The 16,918-nt window shown below is 52.2% G+C and overlaps 1 protein-coding gene across 6 annotated transcripts in view; it reads right to left on the bottom strand.

Annotated features, from left to right (window-relative positions):
* ABO (ABO, alpha 1-3-N-acetylgalactosaminyltransferase and alpha 1-3-galactosyltransferase) overlaps positions 1 to 15,660 on the bottom strand; it is a 38,993-nt gene extending 23,333 nt beyond the window's left edge. For 3 of the 6 annotated variants that reach the window (XM_070378715.1, XM_070378716.1, XM_070378720.1), the window contains exon 1: positions 14,763 to 14,895. In XM_070378715.1, coding sequence (XP_070234816.1) covers positions 14,763 to 14,823 — 61 coding nt within the window. In that variant the 5' untranslated portion in view covers positions 14,824 to 14,895. Of the gene's footprint in view, positions 1 to 14,420; positions 14,708 to 14,762; positions 14,896 to 15,544 lie in introns of those variants that run through there. The other 3 variants (XM_070378717.1, XM_070378718.1, XM_070378719.1) reach the window with 2 other exon arrangements.
* Between the last annotated feature and the right edge of the window lie 1,258 nt (positions 15,661 to 16,918).

Raw genomic sequence — 16,918 nt, 5'->3', positions numbered from 1 at the left:
ACCATCTCCCAAGGTTTGCCCAAGGTCATGCCCATTGCATCGGTGGTGCCATCCAGCCGTCTCATTCTCTGACACCCTCTTCCTTCTGCCCTCAATCTTACCCAGCATTGGGGAGTTTTCCAATGAGTCAGCTTTTCACATCAGATGACCAAAATACTGGAGTTTCAACTTCAGCATCAGTCCTTCCAACTAGTATTCAGAGTTGATTTCCCTTAAGATTGACCGTTTTGATCTCCTTGCAGTCCAAGAGACTCTCAGGAGTCTTCTCCAGCACCACAGTTTAAAGGCATCAATTCTATACATAGGGTTAGCCAAAAAGATCATTCAGGTTTTGCAATAAAATCTTACAGAAAAACCTTTGGCCAACCCAATACATATATGTATGGTCTGAACACACGTGACTTCATTAAAGAAGATATAGAGATGTCAAAAAAAAGTTTATGAAAAATGTTCATCATTAGTCATTAGAGAAATGTACGTTAAAATCACAGTAAAAGAAATTTCCTGACGGCCCAGTGGTTGGGACGCTGCACTTTTACTGCCAAGGATGCTGGTTCAATCCCTAGTCGGGGAACTAAGATCCCACCAACCATGTGGTGAGGCTGAAAAATAAATTAATTAAAATTAAAAAGAAATCATTTTCAAGTATAAAATAACACCACAGTAATATACTGTTATATATCTACTAGAATTTAAAAGGTCAATAATACCAAATGATGGTGAGGATATGAAGCAACCGAAACTCTCTGTGATAACCTAGACGAGTGAGAGATGGGAGAGAGGCTCAAGAGGGAGGGGACAGGCATGTACCTATGGTTGATTCACGTTGATGTGTGGCAGAAACCAACACAATATTGTAAAGCAATTATCCTTCAATTAAAAATAAATAAATTAAAAAAATTTTTTAAAGAAATTCTCATATGCTTGTGTGGGGGGGTTGTAGTATTACCCAACTGCTCTGAAAAAGTTAGGCATTTCCTCCCAGATGACCCAGCCTTTCCAGCAGAAATGAAAGCGTGTGCTCACAAAGACTGGTGCAGCAGCTTTATTTGTCACAGCGAAGAATTCAAATGTCCATCAACAGATGGAAGGACATGCAAATCGATGTGTGCCTGCACCACAGCAGAAAGAACGAACTGGATACACAGATCTGCGTGGAGGATTTGCAAAATAATGAGAGGCCAGATGAGGAGGAATCATTACTGTACAGTTGCCTGTATATGAAATTCTGGAAGATGCACAGTAGTCTATAGGGACAGAAAGGGGGCTCTGGCTTGTGTGGCAGGGGTGGGCAAGGTGGAACGGGGCACAGAAGGGCAAGAGGAAACTGTCATGGTGACAGGTTCATCTGTTACCCCGATTGTGGCGATAGCTTCACGGAGGTACACAGATGTTACACGTTTATCCAACAGCACACTCTGAATACGTGTAGCTTGTTGTTGCTGGGTTTTAGTCACTAAGTCATGTCCGACTCTTTGGGACCCCGTGGACTGTAGCCCACCAGGCTCTTCTGTCCACAGAATTCTCCAGGCAAGAAAACTGGAGTGGGGTGCCATTTCCTTCTCCAGGGGATCTCCCCGACCCAGGGATGGAACCCTCAATTATGTCAATTATTCCTGAAGCTGTTTTAAAAATAAAAACAATGAAGCCACAGCGAGGTCCCGCTTCTCACCATCAGATGGAGAAAAGACCAGCGATGATGGACGCTCTGCGGGAGGGACTGAGTGGACTGCGTGGACCGCACCTGCTCACGCCTTGGTGTGGCACTTTCTCAAGGCAGGGTAGGAGCCGGGAGAAGGGCGAGCAGGCATATCACCCCTAAGAGGGTGAAAACTGACCCTTGGGGTGCAAAAAACCTTGGACATCAATGATGTGTGGCCTTCCAAAGCTTAACCTGACTCAATAGTGAAGTCGCTCAGTCGTGTCCAACTCTTTGCGACCCCATGGACCGTAACCTACCAGGCTCTTCTGTCCATGGGATTTTCCAGGCAAGAGTACTGGAGTGGGGTGCCATTTCCTCAATAAGATCTTCTAAAATATTTTCCATCACAGTGCCGTAGCTGTGTGTGTGGAGGTGGGGGGCGAGCGAGAAACACCGCTGTAGAGAGTAGAAGAGGGTAGAACCCACAACGAAGGCAGATGAGACAGTACCTGCCCAGAGGCAGATTCAGCAAGTGACCTTGCAGATTCAGTTCGGACTAGCTACAGGGCAGAGGAAGCTGCACACGAGTAGAGTGACTGGTAGGCTTGGTATGTGAGGGCAAAGGACTGGTAGCAACCCAAGGGTTCCTCTGGGGCGGGGCTGTGCTGATTAAATTGGCTTTGGTGTGTCCAACAAAGCATACTATACAACCGTCAAAAAAAATGCGGTTGGAATTTATAAGTCGTGCTTCAAGCAAAGTACAGAACAGTGCAAGTAATATTCTACCCATTGTGCAAGAAAAGAGGGTGGAAAGGACATGTAATCATATTAACTTACATTTACATAAAAAAAAAACCTAAAAGGCAGCAGCAAGGAGATCCAACCAGTCCATCCTAAAGGGGATCAGTCCTGGGTGTTCACTGGAAGGACTGATGCTGAAGCTCAAACTCCAATACTTTGGCACCTGATGTGAAGAGCTGACTCATTTGAAAAGACCCTGATGCTGGGAAAGATTGAAGGCGGGAGGAGAAGGGGACGACAGAGGGTGAGATGGCTGGATGGCTTAACCAACTCAATGGACATGGGTTTGGGTGGACTCCGGGAGTTGGTGATGGACAGGGAGGCCTGGCATGCTGTGGTTCATGGGGTCACAAAAAGTCGGACACGACTGAGCGACTGAACTGAACTGGCTGAACTGAAAAGGCAGCGCAAGAAATAAATGCAAAATGTGCATAAAGAGCAGGGGAGCAGTATTCGCGGTGGCCAGGTGGACGTGACGTGTAGTTTATCTCTTGAAGAATCATTGTTATTTTTTAACCAGGTAATGTACAATGTGTTAGTCACTCAGCCGTGTCTGACTCTCTGTGACCCCCATGGATTGCAGCTCACCAGGCTTCTCTGTCCATGAGATTCTCCAGGCAAGAATACTGGAGTGGGTTGCCATCTCCTTCTCCAAATATACAATAATGACATTAAATAAGCATGTAAATAAACCAGAATAACATGTCACTTTTTAAATCCTGGAGAGGAGAAAAGCCCAAGTTTGACAAAAGATTTTCTTAATAGCCCTAAATGGAGGCAAATAAATATGACCCAATGAAGTGCTATGCATGGTTAAAAAGAACCACAGACAAAGTCAAAAGAAACCAAAACGGAGAAAAAAATGTTTACAACTCATGTCGTAGAAAAATCCTAATTCCCTTAATAATACCTCCTATGACTTAATAAATATAAGCAATTGTTGAATTTTTTTCAGGGGCAAAGTGTGTGAAATGACAATGCATGTTGAAAGGCATTCAGCCTCATGATAGGAAGGGTGGGCAGATAAAGATTGTTTGAGACTCCAGTTCTCACCCACCGGGTGAGCAATGGGGTGTTGGCTGTGCCCTGGTAATAAGGTGTGTGGAGGACCAGGTGAGCAGGAACAATGGCCGTGGCCAGAGCAGGAGTGCGGCAGAATGTGACGTGTGTACATCGCTTACATTCTTCTTTTGACTTGTCTGCCTCTGGCGCCCCTCCCTTTTCATCTGAGCATCTCTTTAGAGAAAATCTTGGAAAAGAAAATCCTCTATTCCTGAGCCCTCCAACCCTTCTCCAGAGTCTTCTTAACCCTCACTAGCCAGCCTTTCACCCTGCACCTCACTGAAGCTTCCCTACACAAAGCCTCCAAGAGTCTCAGCTCCCTAATCCGATGTCTTCGTCCTTGTCTGAGTTAACGCATCAGCTGCAGTTGAACTCTTTGGGCTATTTCCCTTCGCTCTTCCTCGCCATGTAGCATGAGAACTGGAGGCTCCAGGCGTGGTCCTGGGCTCCCTCCTGCACCCGCACTCACCACCCAGGGGCTCCTAGAGCATTAAATATCATACCTATGCTGATGACCCTGCATATCTGCAGCCTTCACCGCTCTGTGGACCTGCGGACCAGGAAACTGGAATGGCCATCCCCACTGAGGGCACATCAACCTTATCATGGCCAAACAGGACGTACAGGTCCCCATCACCACACCTCCAAGGGGCACGCTTCCTGTCTGAGGATAGGGCATCACCATGCACATAAAGGTCCAAGGCTGAGACTTCCCTGGTGGTCTAGGGGTTACGAATCCGCCTTCCAGTGCGGGGGACGGGGGTTCAGTCCATGGCTGGAGAACTAAGGTCCCAGAGGTCATTATTGCTGTTTAGTTGCTAAGTAGTATCTGTCTCTTCTGCGACCACATGGACTGTAGCCCGCCAGGCTCCTCTGTCCATGGGATTTCCCAGGCAAGAATACTGGAGTGGATTGCCATTTCCTTCTCCAAGGGGTCTTCCCGATCTAGGGATTGCACCCACATCTCCTGTATTGGCAGGAAGATTCTTTACCACTGAGCCCCACATGCCACAGGGCAATTAAACCCACGAGTCACAACTGGAGAGAAGCCCGTGCACCCCAACGAAAGATCCCTCGTGCCACGAGGAAGACCCTGTGTGTCACAACTGAGACTCGACACAGCCAAAAATAAATAAACGTTAAGAAAAGTCTGAGGCTGGGAATTCCCCAACGATCCAGTGGCTAAGACTCGGAGCTTTTGCTGCTGGCCCCAAGTCCGAGCCCTGGTTGGTGGCCATAAAACAAAAAAACCCGAGGCATCTTTAACTTTTCCTTTTCCTGAATTCAGTTCACTGTCTCACCGTGTCAGTTCCAACTTCAAGATGTATCCCTGGTCATGTGGGAAAAGGTATGGCAGTTCTTCAAAAAAATCAAACATATAATTCTTTATCATCCAGCAAGCCTGCTCATGGGCATATACCCCAAAAGAGGTAAAAGCAGAGACTCAGACAGATATTTGGACACTGGTGTTCACAGCAGAATTATTCACAAGAGCCGAAACGAAGACACACCCCAACATCCATCGATGGATAAAGAAACCGTGGGGCATCAGTACTGTGGAATTCGAGCCAGCCTTACAAAGGCTTGGCATGAGATGCAACAGGATCTTCTCTGGTGGCTTAGACGGTAAAGAATCTGCCCGCAATGCAGGGGACCCAGGTTCGATCCCTGGGTTGGGAAGATGCCCTGGAGAAAGAAATGGCAGCCCACTCCAGTATTCTTGCTTGGAAAATCCCATGGACAGAGGAGACTGATGGGCTACAGTCCATGGGGTGGCAAAGAGTCGGACACGACTGAGCGACTAACACTATCCCTTTCATGAGATACAACGTGGATGGACTTCAGGGACATCATGCCAAGTGGAGCAAGCCAGTCACCAGGGGCAAATCCTGTAGTTTCCCACTTCTCTGAGGTCCCTAGAGGAATCACATCCTTAGAGGCAGAAAGTAGGTGGTAGGGGTCAGGGGCCAGGGCTGGGATGGAGCATAGAGTTTCCACTTGGGAAGATGAGACGTTCTGGAGACGGTGGTGGTGATGGTCGCAGGAATGTACACTTAAACGTGGTTTAGATGGTAAGTTTCTTGTTATGTATATATTACCACAATAATTCTTAAAAAAAAAAAAAGTGGGCCGACAAATGGGGTGGGCTTGGAGGCTCATTTCCTGCCGCTGATGGGGCTCAGTGGCCCAGGCGAGCTGACGGGAGGGTGGGCTGAAGGTGGGTCCCGTCCAGCAAAGCCACATCCCGACCTCGAGGTTCCCCTGTTGGCATCTCCCCCGGCCCCATGCAGGATGGCTGGGGGCGTCGGGACACGTGTTCTGACTCTCTTCTCGTCCCTTCTCTCGATGGTGTTTGGCACACAGATCTGGATGGAATTTTCTTGGCCCACACCTTGTACAGTTCAGCTGCCTAGTGGCTCGGAGCTGGAAGCTGGTCTGGGTTCCTGGCACTTCCCAGCTGACTTCCTGAGCCCCCCGACTCCTCACCCACCTCTGAAACAGAGCGGGCTGCACAGGTGAACCTCAAAAGACTGTTCTGAGGCAAAGTGCAAGAAGCTCTCCTGTGCTCCCACAAAGGCATAGGGCTAGCAGCTCAGGACGGGGAAGTGAGCCCAGAAGGTGGGGTGCAGTGAGGTGAGCTGGACCAGAGAGAGGAGGAGAGGCCGGATGATGGAAGAGACCATGGAAGGCTCCTGGCGTTGGAGGATCCAGGGAGCCTGGAAGCTGGGCCGCCGGGCCCCAGGGTTGGACTGGATATGGCACTTGGGCACGACAACAAGCAAGCTGTCATGGTGTTTGTCCTGAGTCGCACGTCCAGGGAGGGAGAGGGTGTGGGGATGGAGTAGGGAAGAGGTCTCGAAGGCTGCACTTCCCCGACAGGTTCTTGAAATCTGTGCCCTGACACCGCCAAACCACACCCAGAGGTGTCCCGGGGCTGCTGCCGACAGGTCACGTGAGATGAACAAAGAACGCTTTATCACCCACTAACCAAGGAAGCCAGAGATTTTTAATTTCAAATATTCAAAGCAAGATCAAACCAGTCAATCGTAAAGGAAAGCAATCCTGAATATTCATTGGAAGGACTGATGCTTCCAGTGCTTGGGAGCCGACTCGTGGGAAAAGACCTTGATGCTAAGGCAAGATTGAGGGCAGGAGGAGAAGGGGACGACAGAGGATGACATGGCTGGATGGCATCACTGACTCGATGGACGTAAGTTTGAGCAAGCTCCAGGAGGTGGTGAGGGACAGGGAGGCCTGGCAGGCTGCCGTCTATGGGATCAAAAAGTCAGACTTGACTTGCTGACTGAACAACGACAGCAATTCACAGGGCCTCAGGTGTCCCCTAGGCCACCCTGAACTTCCTCCTTGGAAACAGTGCTCCTCCTTTCTTAGTGCTCAGGCGAGGGGAGGAAATAGAGGGCTTTGCAGAGGAGAGTGTGGGCATCACCGTCCCCCAAGAATTCATTACAGGAGCTCCAGCCAGGGAGGAACTTTCCATAGAAGGAACAGCCTTGCCCAAAGTCATGTAGAACTCCCGGCAATGTCAGGGCTCAGATCCAGGCCAGGGTGACCGTCTGCCTGGCTTGCATGAGGCCAGTGAAGTCCCTGTTCAGACTAAATGTCTGAACAAGGAGTGAAAGAAAGTAAAAGTGTCAGTCACTCTGTTGTGTCCGACTCTTTGGGACCCCGTGGACTCTAGCCCGCCAGGCTCCTCTGTCTGTGGGATTCTCCAGGCAAGAATACTGGAGTGGGTTGCCGTTTCCTTCTCCAGGGGATCTTCCTGACCCAGGGATCAAACCCGGGCCTCCCGAATTGAGGGCAGACTCTTTATTGTCTGAGCCCCCAGGGAATCCAAGGGAGCGTGGATGATGCTCCCAATCTCATAGGTAAGAAGGAAATTCAGAGGACACCCTGACTCTCTTCTGATAACAGCCTCCTGGTAAACGTCTCCAGGATGGATTTCATTTCTAGAAGCGTTTTTAGTTGCAGGTTAATCAACACAGAAGGATCCTCTTCTAAGTCAGAAGAAACATCTCTGGGATGTATCCCTAAAAAATTGGACATTTTAAAAATAGATGGGCAGAAAAGGAAAAAAAACTTGAAGTCTACTGTGATTGCCTGGCATTTAGATAAGTTGGGGCTATGGAGGGAAATGACCTGAATATGGGTCTCTAAATTACAGTACTGTCTTGCAATTGGATCTTTACTGTTGCAAGATGGGAAGATGAACTGAGGTTCTATATGTCCAAGACTTCATGGTCCTTTACCAAAACCCCACTCTGTGTGTCTCCTGTAGTGAAAAGCCTGGGGAGTCGGAAAGCACTCCCAACATGTTAGGTGAACTCCTTCTAACCCTCTCCAATCTTTCCCCTGCTTCTCCGGAGCCACCTGCTTCCCCAGATCCCTCTGACCAACCCCTCACCCCACCTATGTTCCTTTATAGTCTCTATTACCCCTGGAGGGAGAGACTAGTCCCTCGGGGTGATTCATAATGGGACTTCCTATAAGCCAGAGTCGGGAATAGGATGTCCTCTTCAGGAAGTTGGTGAAGGACAGGGAGGCCTGGCGTGTCGCAGTCCATGGGGTCACACAGAGCCCGACACGACTGAGCGACTGAGCTGAACTAACTTAGGGAAGTGGCAAAGGGCAAAAGGACATCCAATCAGAGGATATGTACCCTTCTCTTTGACTTAACCCCATGTAAACAGTGACTGAGCCCGTTTTCAGAAGACCTAGTAAGTTTGTTGAAAGGTTTCAGGCCCTAACTCTGGCCTGTAACTTGGAAGGGTGTCCAAATAGTCTTATCTACTTGCTGTACCCTTGAGGAAAAACAGAGAGCCTGGGCGGCAGCCCAGGGGTACCAGGAGCCAGCATGGGAGTTCCCACCCATGACAAAGGACATGCGGAGAGGCCTGATATGCAAAGGCGAGTCAGGACTCGAGGGCCCCCCGGATCTGCCTGAGCGTCTACCCCAAAACCAGAATCTGTCTGTTTTACTATTTTATGACTTTCTTTTTTTTTTTTTTTAACTATTTTACGACTTCCACCAACTCCTCTGACATTAACGGGGGGCTATCCCCGATCACCTTTTCTTTGAAGAAAATCAACTTAAAGCTCTAGTTAATTAGCCTCCTGGGCATATTAAGAGTATTTCAATCCAAACCCCTCAGATGGCTCTCTAACTTGCCTGACAGGTTTACCCGGATGGAATGACGGGAAGCTTAAGATATTCAAATAGTATAGAGAAATTGTTAGAATGGAACTAGCAGAATATTTCATTGTTGAGCCAATGCTTGCCACATCCCCTATATTGTGTATACTAATTAATATAGTTGGTATATAGAAGAAATAAATAGTGGCCTTGGTGCTAACAACCTTAGACCCTTAAGGTAATAAATTCTTTCCTTGCTGTGAGCTCACTGCACCTTTGTCCTATAGGAATGCAACTTTATCTAACACTTTCAAAGGATGGCGCCAAACTCTAAAATAATTACTCTTAGAAAAAACAAGTTTTCTGGTTAACTAACCTTTATCGGGACAAAGACTCCTAAAATGTTAATAGGCCTTCTGGCCAGAAGATGATGTAAATCACCTAAAGCATTTGTATATGATAAGTTTGCAGAAAAGAAAGCCTGGTCTCGATAAGGATCAAAGACTGCTGACTTTGCACGATTTCACACCCCCTGTTATCCTCTACGCACAACTTAAGGTATATAAGCTCCCTTTGAAAATAAAGCTACTGGGCCTTGCTCACCGAAGCTTGGTCTCCCCACGTTGTTCTTTCTTGCTTCCTTTTCTCTCCTTTTCTCCTCTGTTCTTCCTTCAGGATGGCTGATTCGGAGCGTGGGGGCTCTCTGAGACCACTTACCTGCCTGGGCTTCTAAGACGCACTCCAGAAGGTGCCTAAGGTGGGGCACCTTCAGCTATTCGAGAGGGCGCCTGCGGCCTCCGTGGTCAGAGCAAGTTCGGTGTCACGAACTTTATTGGTTTCCCACATAAACCAGTCAGGTCAAGCCTCTGTCTCTTTCTCCTTTTAACTATCCTTTCGCCAATGCCGTCCTCCTGAGGATATCCCTGGATCCAACCGGGGCTGGACCCCGGGACAGGGACACACTGACGAGGACCGACCCGAACGTTCTGATGTGGGTGGGGACGCGGTCTCACGTCGGGAATCCTGAGGGCATTGCAGTTCCTGGGAATGGACAGAAGCCGGCGAACACTTGCTACAGTGTGTACAGAAGAATGAGAAAGTGCATCAAAAAGCCAGTTAACTATGAAAAGGCTAAAGGAGCAACCCAAGAAGGAAAAAGAAAATTCAGCCCTCTTTCAGGGATGGCCTGTGGTTTTTAAAAAAAAATCTACTGACCTCGATCCATCCACTCCTGAGGGGTCAGTCCCTGCTGGGACAACATTTTATCAGCCATCCTGCCCCTGATAGCAGGCGGAAACTCCAAAAGTTACAATTCGGCCCACAAACCCCGATGCCCCAGCTCCTAGAGAGACCTCTGGGCTATTTAATAATCCAGATCAAACCGAGGAGGAAGAGGGAACCTGGCGTGCAAACAGGCTGGCCAGGGCCCGAGCTAAACTGACGGCCATGCTGTTAACCATGCAACCTCAGGACAACCCAAGGGGGCCACGGAAGTCCAACCGTCCTCCTGGAGCTAAAACCAGCAGGGGTGAATGCTTCAAATATCGGTCAACTGGCCACTGGGCCAAAAGTGCAAAAAAAAAAGACCCCCTGGTCCCTGCCCAGTCTGTACACGGTCCTCGGAGGTGGGGCCATCCCCTCCCAAAGCGGGAGGGGCTCCCACTCCCCAGACAGCTGTGCTGGACGACTAAGGCCGCTTGGGGCTTCTGGTGACGCCCCTCAACAAGCTGTCTGTCTCCATCAAGAAGCCATGGGTGGTCCTTGACGCGGCAGGTAAGAAGACTGACTTTTTAAATCAATACGGAGCCACTTACTCTGTCCTGACTTCTCCCTCTGGACCTCTTCCCTCTAAAACCTGCACAGTAACTGCTGTTGATGGAAAACCTTGAAGCAGTTGCTCCCGTGGGCCTCTCACTTGCCAATCGAACACACACTCTGTAGCTGTGCCTGAGCTTCCTACCCACTACTGGAGAGGGAAGTCGCTCAGTTGTGTCCGACTCTGCGACCCCGTGGACTGTAGCCCACCAGGCTCCTCCGTCCACGGGATTGTCCAGGCAAGAGTACTGGAGTGGGGTGCCATTTCCTTTTCCAGAGGATTTTCCCGACCCAGGGGTTGAACCCGGGTCTCCCACATCGTAGGCAGACACTTTACTGTCTGAGCCACCAGGGAAGTTCTCCCCACTACTGGGGAGAGACCATAATATGGCTGCCTCTCAGCCATATGACAATTAGGAGACCCCAGGCAGCCCTTGTTCTTGACTCTGAATAAGAAAGATCACTCGCAAGAGCAAGATCCTATTCCCTGATGTTTGGGGCAAAAGAATCCTTGGGAAGTCCATAAATATCCAACCTGTAAAAATTAACCTTAAGCCAGAAGCCACTTATCCTAATAAGACATAAAGTTGGGAGCAAAAAAAAGTTTGCAGCCCTCACAGATAAATTCCTAAAACATGGCCTCTTAGTACCCCATCAGTCTCCACAGTGAACAAGTGTTAGTCTCTCAGTTGTGTCTGACTCTGCAACTCCATGGACGGTAGCCCGCCAGGCTCCTCTGTCTGTGGAATTCTCCAGGCAAGAATGCTGGAGTGGGTAGCCACTCCCTTCTCCGGTGGATCTTCCCAACCCAGATTCTTCACTGTCTGAGCCACCAGGGAAGCCCCGTGCAATATCCTAATTCTGCCCGTTGTTCAGTCAATGGGGGAATGTCGAATAGCACAAGACCTTAGAACTGTGCAAGGCAGGTGGTCCTTATCAGTCCCCCCGTGGCCAGCCCTTGTATCGGCCCAGATTCCTGGAGAAGCCAAGCGGCTTACTGTGCTTGCCCTCAAGAGCGCCCTCTTTGGAATCCCATTTCATCCCTCCGAGCAGCGTCTGTTTGCCTTTGAGTGAACAGACCCCCGGTGGGGTCCGATGCAGCGATATGCCTGGGCAGCACGGCCTCAGGGGTTTCAAGGCGCCCACACCGGTTTGCCCAGGCCCTGAGGAAAGAACTGAGGGAAACACACCCAGAAGAGGAGGCTACTCTACAGCACGCGGACAGCATGTTAATATGGAATCCCGCCATGGAGGCCCCAGACCAGAGTAGCACCGAAGTCCTTAATTTCCTTGAGACCTGGATTCACACATTCTCCCAAATGAAGGCACAACTCTCAAAACAACAAGTCAAATATCTGAGATATGTTATAAACCCTGGAAGCAGAGAGCTATCTCCAGATAGAAAACAGGCTATCTTAGGCCTAAGCCATGGGCAGCGAAGCGAAAATTCTCAGTTTATCCAAGGGAACAGCAGGCAGATTGGGAGGCAAAGAGAACAGCTCTGAGGCCACACCAGCTAGAACGTGACCCTGAGAAAAGCCATTTGGCCTCAGCAGACGCTCAGTCACCAACGCTGGTTACTCAGTACAGTGGGGAGGTTGGAGAGTGGCCGGCTAGTCTGTTCTCTTGGATCCTACAAGCCATAAAAAGCTTTCTGCCAGGAGGTTTCCATTTCTCGTAACCCTTTTCTTTTCAGTCGACATTGATTTATGCCATGTTTCCCCTGGCGCTCCACTGTCTTCCCAAGCGTCGTAAACCTGTGACTTTTCGGTCCAAGAAGGACACGTGGGACCAGGGCCAGATCTCCCACTCGAAAAGTAGAGAAACATGTGAAAGGTTAATCCCGACATAAGCAAAAACATACGCCCAAGCAGAATGACCTCACGGCACGGGTGACGGCACGCACTGACGGGTCGGCAGCTAAGGGAGCCTCTCACAGCTCGCCTGGCTCCTTCCCCGCTGAGCCCTTTAGTGACTGGTGTTGTTCTTCTTTCTAGGCCTTGTTTGTTTAACCTTTTGATTAGGTTTGTGTCTGCTGCTGCTGCTAAGTCGCTTCAGTCGTGTCCGCCTCTGTGTGACCTCATAGACGGCAGCCCACCAGGCTTCCCCGTCCCTGGGATTCTCCAGGCAAGAACACTGGAGTGGGTTGCCATTTCCTTCTCCAATGCATGAAAGTGAGAAGTGAAAGTGAAGTTTGTGTCTACTAGGCTCCAAAGTTTCAAGTAAGGCTCATGATGACTCAAGGAGTTCAACCCATTCCTGTGGAGGGTGGTTCAAGTCCCTGCAGGCCCTTGGAACAGTCAGCAAGGGACTTCTACACCTCTCGGGAAACCTAGGGTCTCCGGGAAGACCAGCAGGAAGAAGTTTCAGAAGGAGAGACTGCCGGTCCCTAACCCCTTACGAATAAGGGTGTAGAGTCTCTCAGTGGGAAGTGAGACAGGCTGGGACGCGGGAGACGACGCGGGACCCTTTTCTGCAGTACTTGCCCCTGGACACACCTCTCCTCCAGCAACAAGACACAAAGAATTTCTATGGCACTAAAAATAACTTCATGCACGCACAGTTGGGGTAAATTCTGGACAAAAGATACAAAAAAAAAAAAAACCAAACCAACCCTTAGTTATCACCTCAGAAAAGCCAGAACAAAAGCAGGGGATTGGGAGCAAAAGCACGGTAGCCCGCATGCACCCTGCTCACAATAGCACCTGAGGGGTGGGCGAACCAGCCCTGCAGTCCCACGCCTGGACACACCCCTACCCTCAGCCCACAAAAGGAACAAGCCTGCCCACCCCCCACACCCCCAGTAAGCAAGCAAGCAAGGGAATCTGTTACTTCTCACTACCCTCTGCTGCCGCAGACCCCCCAGTAAAACCTTGCCTGAACTTCTCTGGCCTCTGGTCAATCTCTACTGTCCGGCCTCTGGTCAATTTCTGTTGACTGGGAAAGGCCGAGAGCCCTGGTTCCCGCGGCTCCCACGCACCACCCTCACAAGGGCCTCTCTGCTTGGGTCTTGAAGAGCAGACTGAGGACACACGGCTTCAGGGAATCAGTACAAACTCGAGCCACTTGAGCCGGGAACACCCAGTGCGTCCTTCCCAGTCTGTTTGGGAAAAGGATTTCTTCCAGGAGCTCTACCCGGCAGCCCAGCCTCAGCCAAGTCAGTCTGCCTCCTTCCATCAGTGAAAGAGAACTTCCGTGTCAACTGTCAGAAAAAAGAGGCGGCCGTGCACCCTGGTCTTCCGAGAGAGTGTGACCCCCAGGCACCCAGGGGCTCCCGTGAGCAGGCAGAGGACTGGGTCCTGCTCCCACTGACCCCTGAAGGACGGCGGGAGTCCCGCCTCCCTCCATTGTCTCCTCCTCGCATGTGGTGGCAGGCATCCCCTACGGCCAGTCCCCCCGACCTCCGGTCCCTGGAGCCAGGAGGGCGCAGAGAGAGGGGTCCAGGTTGGTGCTGGTCGCCTCTCCGACCCTCCCAGCTTCCCACCAGGGCCGCCTCCTCCTGCTCTGGGTTGGCGGGTGGCCGGGAGGGCAGGGGAGACTTCCTAGGCGTCTGGAAAGCCCAGAGCCCCCAGGTCCCTCCCTACCTTCCTCCACCGGTCAAGTAAGGGGAGACTCCAGGAGCTGGGGTTTGACCGCAGCCCTGGTTAGTCCCCGGGAGAAGGGGACCCACAGAGCCGGTTTTCCCATTCATGCCTCGGACCGCTGCTCTGGCAGGTTCATTGCAACCGGCCCCAGATGAGGTGAATGAACAGTGCCTGGGTCGGCCCGGGACACACGCACACAAGAGTCAGGTCCCAGTGTCCTGGCCTGCCCCCAGGAGTGGCCCCCGGCTGCAGGGTGCCCCCCTTCCCCACCCCCGGCTACAGGGTGCCCCGCCCCCCACCCCCAGCTGGAGCTTGGGTTGCACACCAGCGCCCCACTATCCCGCCTCGCACTGTGGGTGCTCACTGAGCTGGGCTCTGTGAAGGGGGCACATGAATGGCCCCGTGCGGGGGTCCTGAGGAGTCCAGGTGCCCGGCAGTCCCCTTGCCCGTAGAGCCTGGGTTTTGCATGAGCAGTCACAGGGGCTGGGCGGGCCCACCCAGGGCTTAGGAGGGTGGGGATGAGAGCAGGCGGTTCCCAGAAGAGAGAGGAGTGGTTGCCAGGAAGCCACAGGGCGGGGCAGGAGAGGGCCAGGCTGAGCCTCCACCCCCACCCCGGGGGCATAGAGCACCCTAGCAGCACGCGGCCCCTTCCTCCTCCTCGCCCGCTCTGGTCCGTTCCCCTCTGCCTCTCGACCCCCAGACTCACAGGTGGCCTTGGTTGACGCTGGCTCGTTGCTTCGGGTTGGGGCTGGGCTGGGCTCTGCCATCCAGGAAACAGTCTGTGCCTTCAGAGCTTCCTTGCCCCTTGGCCAGCTCCTCCTTCCCTCCCTCACTCCCTCCCTGCTTCCTGCTCTGTCCCCGCCCCCACCAACCCCCCACTCCCCAGATGTCCTGGGTTCCAACTTCCCACACTGGGACTTCGAGAGACTTTGACCCGGGAGGGCCTTTGACCGGGCAGTCTTCACAGCAGAAGGAAGTCCTTCGGTGACCATCTGCTCCCTCCTCTGGTGCCCAGACAAAGTGGAGGAAAGAGAGAGCTCCGGAGATGCGCCTGTTGGGGGTGCTTCTACCTGGGGGAGACCTGGCTGTCGAATCAGGACAGCTGCCCTCAAGGGTCTGCCCTCCACCCTCCACCACCCTGGGCACGTCCAGGCTCCTCTGTCCGTGGAATTCCCCAGGCAAGAATACTGGAGTGGGTAGCCATTCCCTTCTCCAGGGGATCTTTCCTGCCCAGGGACTGAACCCCGGTCTCCTGCATGGCAGGTGGATTCTCTACCTGTCTGAGCCAGCAGAGAAGCCCTACTTCCCTGAGAGCCATCACCATTCCTGCCGGCGACCACCCACCACACACATAAAGCCTTCTCTGCACCCATCTCCTGGTTCAGGACCGCCGGCTCTAACCCCGCTGGGCACGCTTGGCCAGATGGTCAGATCCCTCGAGAGGTGCCCACACCCCTGGTTCTGGAGCCCTTGGCCCTCCCCACTCACCTCTGGGATCCATGGCTCCTGGGAGGACCTGCAAGCCAGGTGCTTGGAGATAGAGGCCGGGGATGGGAGGCTGCGGTCAGCGCAGCAGAAGCTGAAGGCAGCTTGGACCTCAGGCTCAGAGCCAGAGCTGAGGACTTAGGTCCAGCCCCTTCCCCAGGGCCAATCCTGCCTGTCCGTTCGGGGTGGGAGGAACCTCAGCAGCTCACCTGTTTGCCCAGATCTGCCCAGGGCCGCCAGCCAGGTCAGTCCCACGACGGAAACCAGACTTGTTGGCTGGATGCCCAAAGCTGGCTGCCCCCGTAGCTCGGGGGCAGTGACTTGCCCACACCTCAGATCACAGAGGGGCCCTGTGGGCCGCTCCCCCTGCTCGCAGGGCCAAGCCCTGCCCCGCGCTCTGGCCCTCAAGCCCGGCGAGGGGTGCGAGTGGTGGACCCCGCTGCCTCCCTCTCCGCCCCCCTTCGCCGTCTCTCCACCCTGGGGACTGCTTTTCTCAAACACCTGTTGTCTCACCCGCCTGACGCTGAACAGCCCGGAGGCCCTGGACACTCGCTGGGCTCCGTCATCCTCTCTGGAGGGAAGCTTCTGGCCCCAGAGAATCCCAGCATTCGGGGGTAAAGGGGAGCTTCAGTGAAGTTGTCCCTGTGTCTCCTGGGGAGGTCCATCTGGGGAGCGGGAACCCCAGGCCGGTGGGCCTCATTCAAAAGTCCAACACGGCCCAGCTCACCAGCTCAGAGAGGGGCAGAGGAGACGGCAACCCTCTCTCTGCCCCCTCCCCCAGCTCACGCTTTGTGTGCCGGTGCCCGCCTGCCCGCCTGCCCGCCCGGCCGAGGGAGGGGGACGAGGGAACCAGGCTGGATGGGGAGCAGCCTCCTGAGTAGCGGCTCGCAGGCTCATCCTACAACCTGGACGCTGTCTCCTCTCCAGCTTCCATCCCTGGGTGCCGGCCACTGGGGAAGGAGGAGAGGGTCCTTGCACCAGCATCCCAAGGGCAGGTCCTAGCCTTTGCCGAGCTGGGGCTGCGGGAGCCACAGGAAAACAATGAAGTCGTGCTATTTGCAGCAAATGGATGGACCCAGAGATGGTCACACTAAGCGAAGTAAGTCAGAGAAGAACAAATATCACATGACCTCACTTATATGTGGAATCTGAAAAAGTGATACAGATGAAGTTCTTTACAAAGCAGAAATAAACTCACAGACATAGAAAACAAATTTATGGTTACCAAAGGGGAAAGGATGGGAGAGGGATAAATTAGGAGTCTGAGGCTAACATACACACACTACTGTATATAAAAGAGATAACCAACAAGGGCTTACTGTATATCACAGGGAACGACTCAGTATCTTATAGTAACCTATGATAGAAAAGAATCTA

This window comes from Bos mutus, chromosome 11 (genome assembly GCF_027580195.1).
Source record: "Bos mutus isolate GX-2022 chromosome 11, NWIPB_WYAK_1.1, whole genome shotgun sequence".
Lineage (NCBI taxonomy): Eukaryota > Metazoa > Chordata > Mammalia > Artiodactyla > Bovidae > Bos > Bos mutus.
This window is presented reverse-complemented; position numbering and strand designations above follow the sequence as displayed.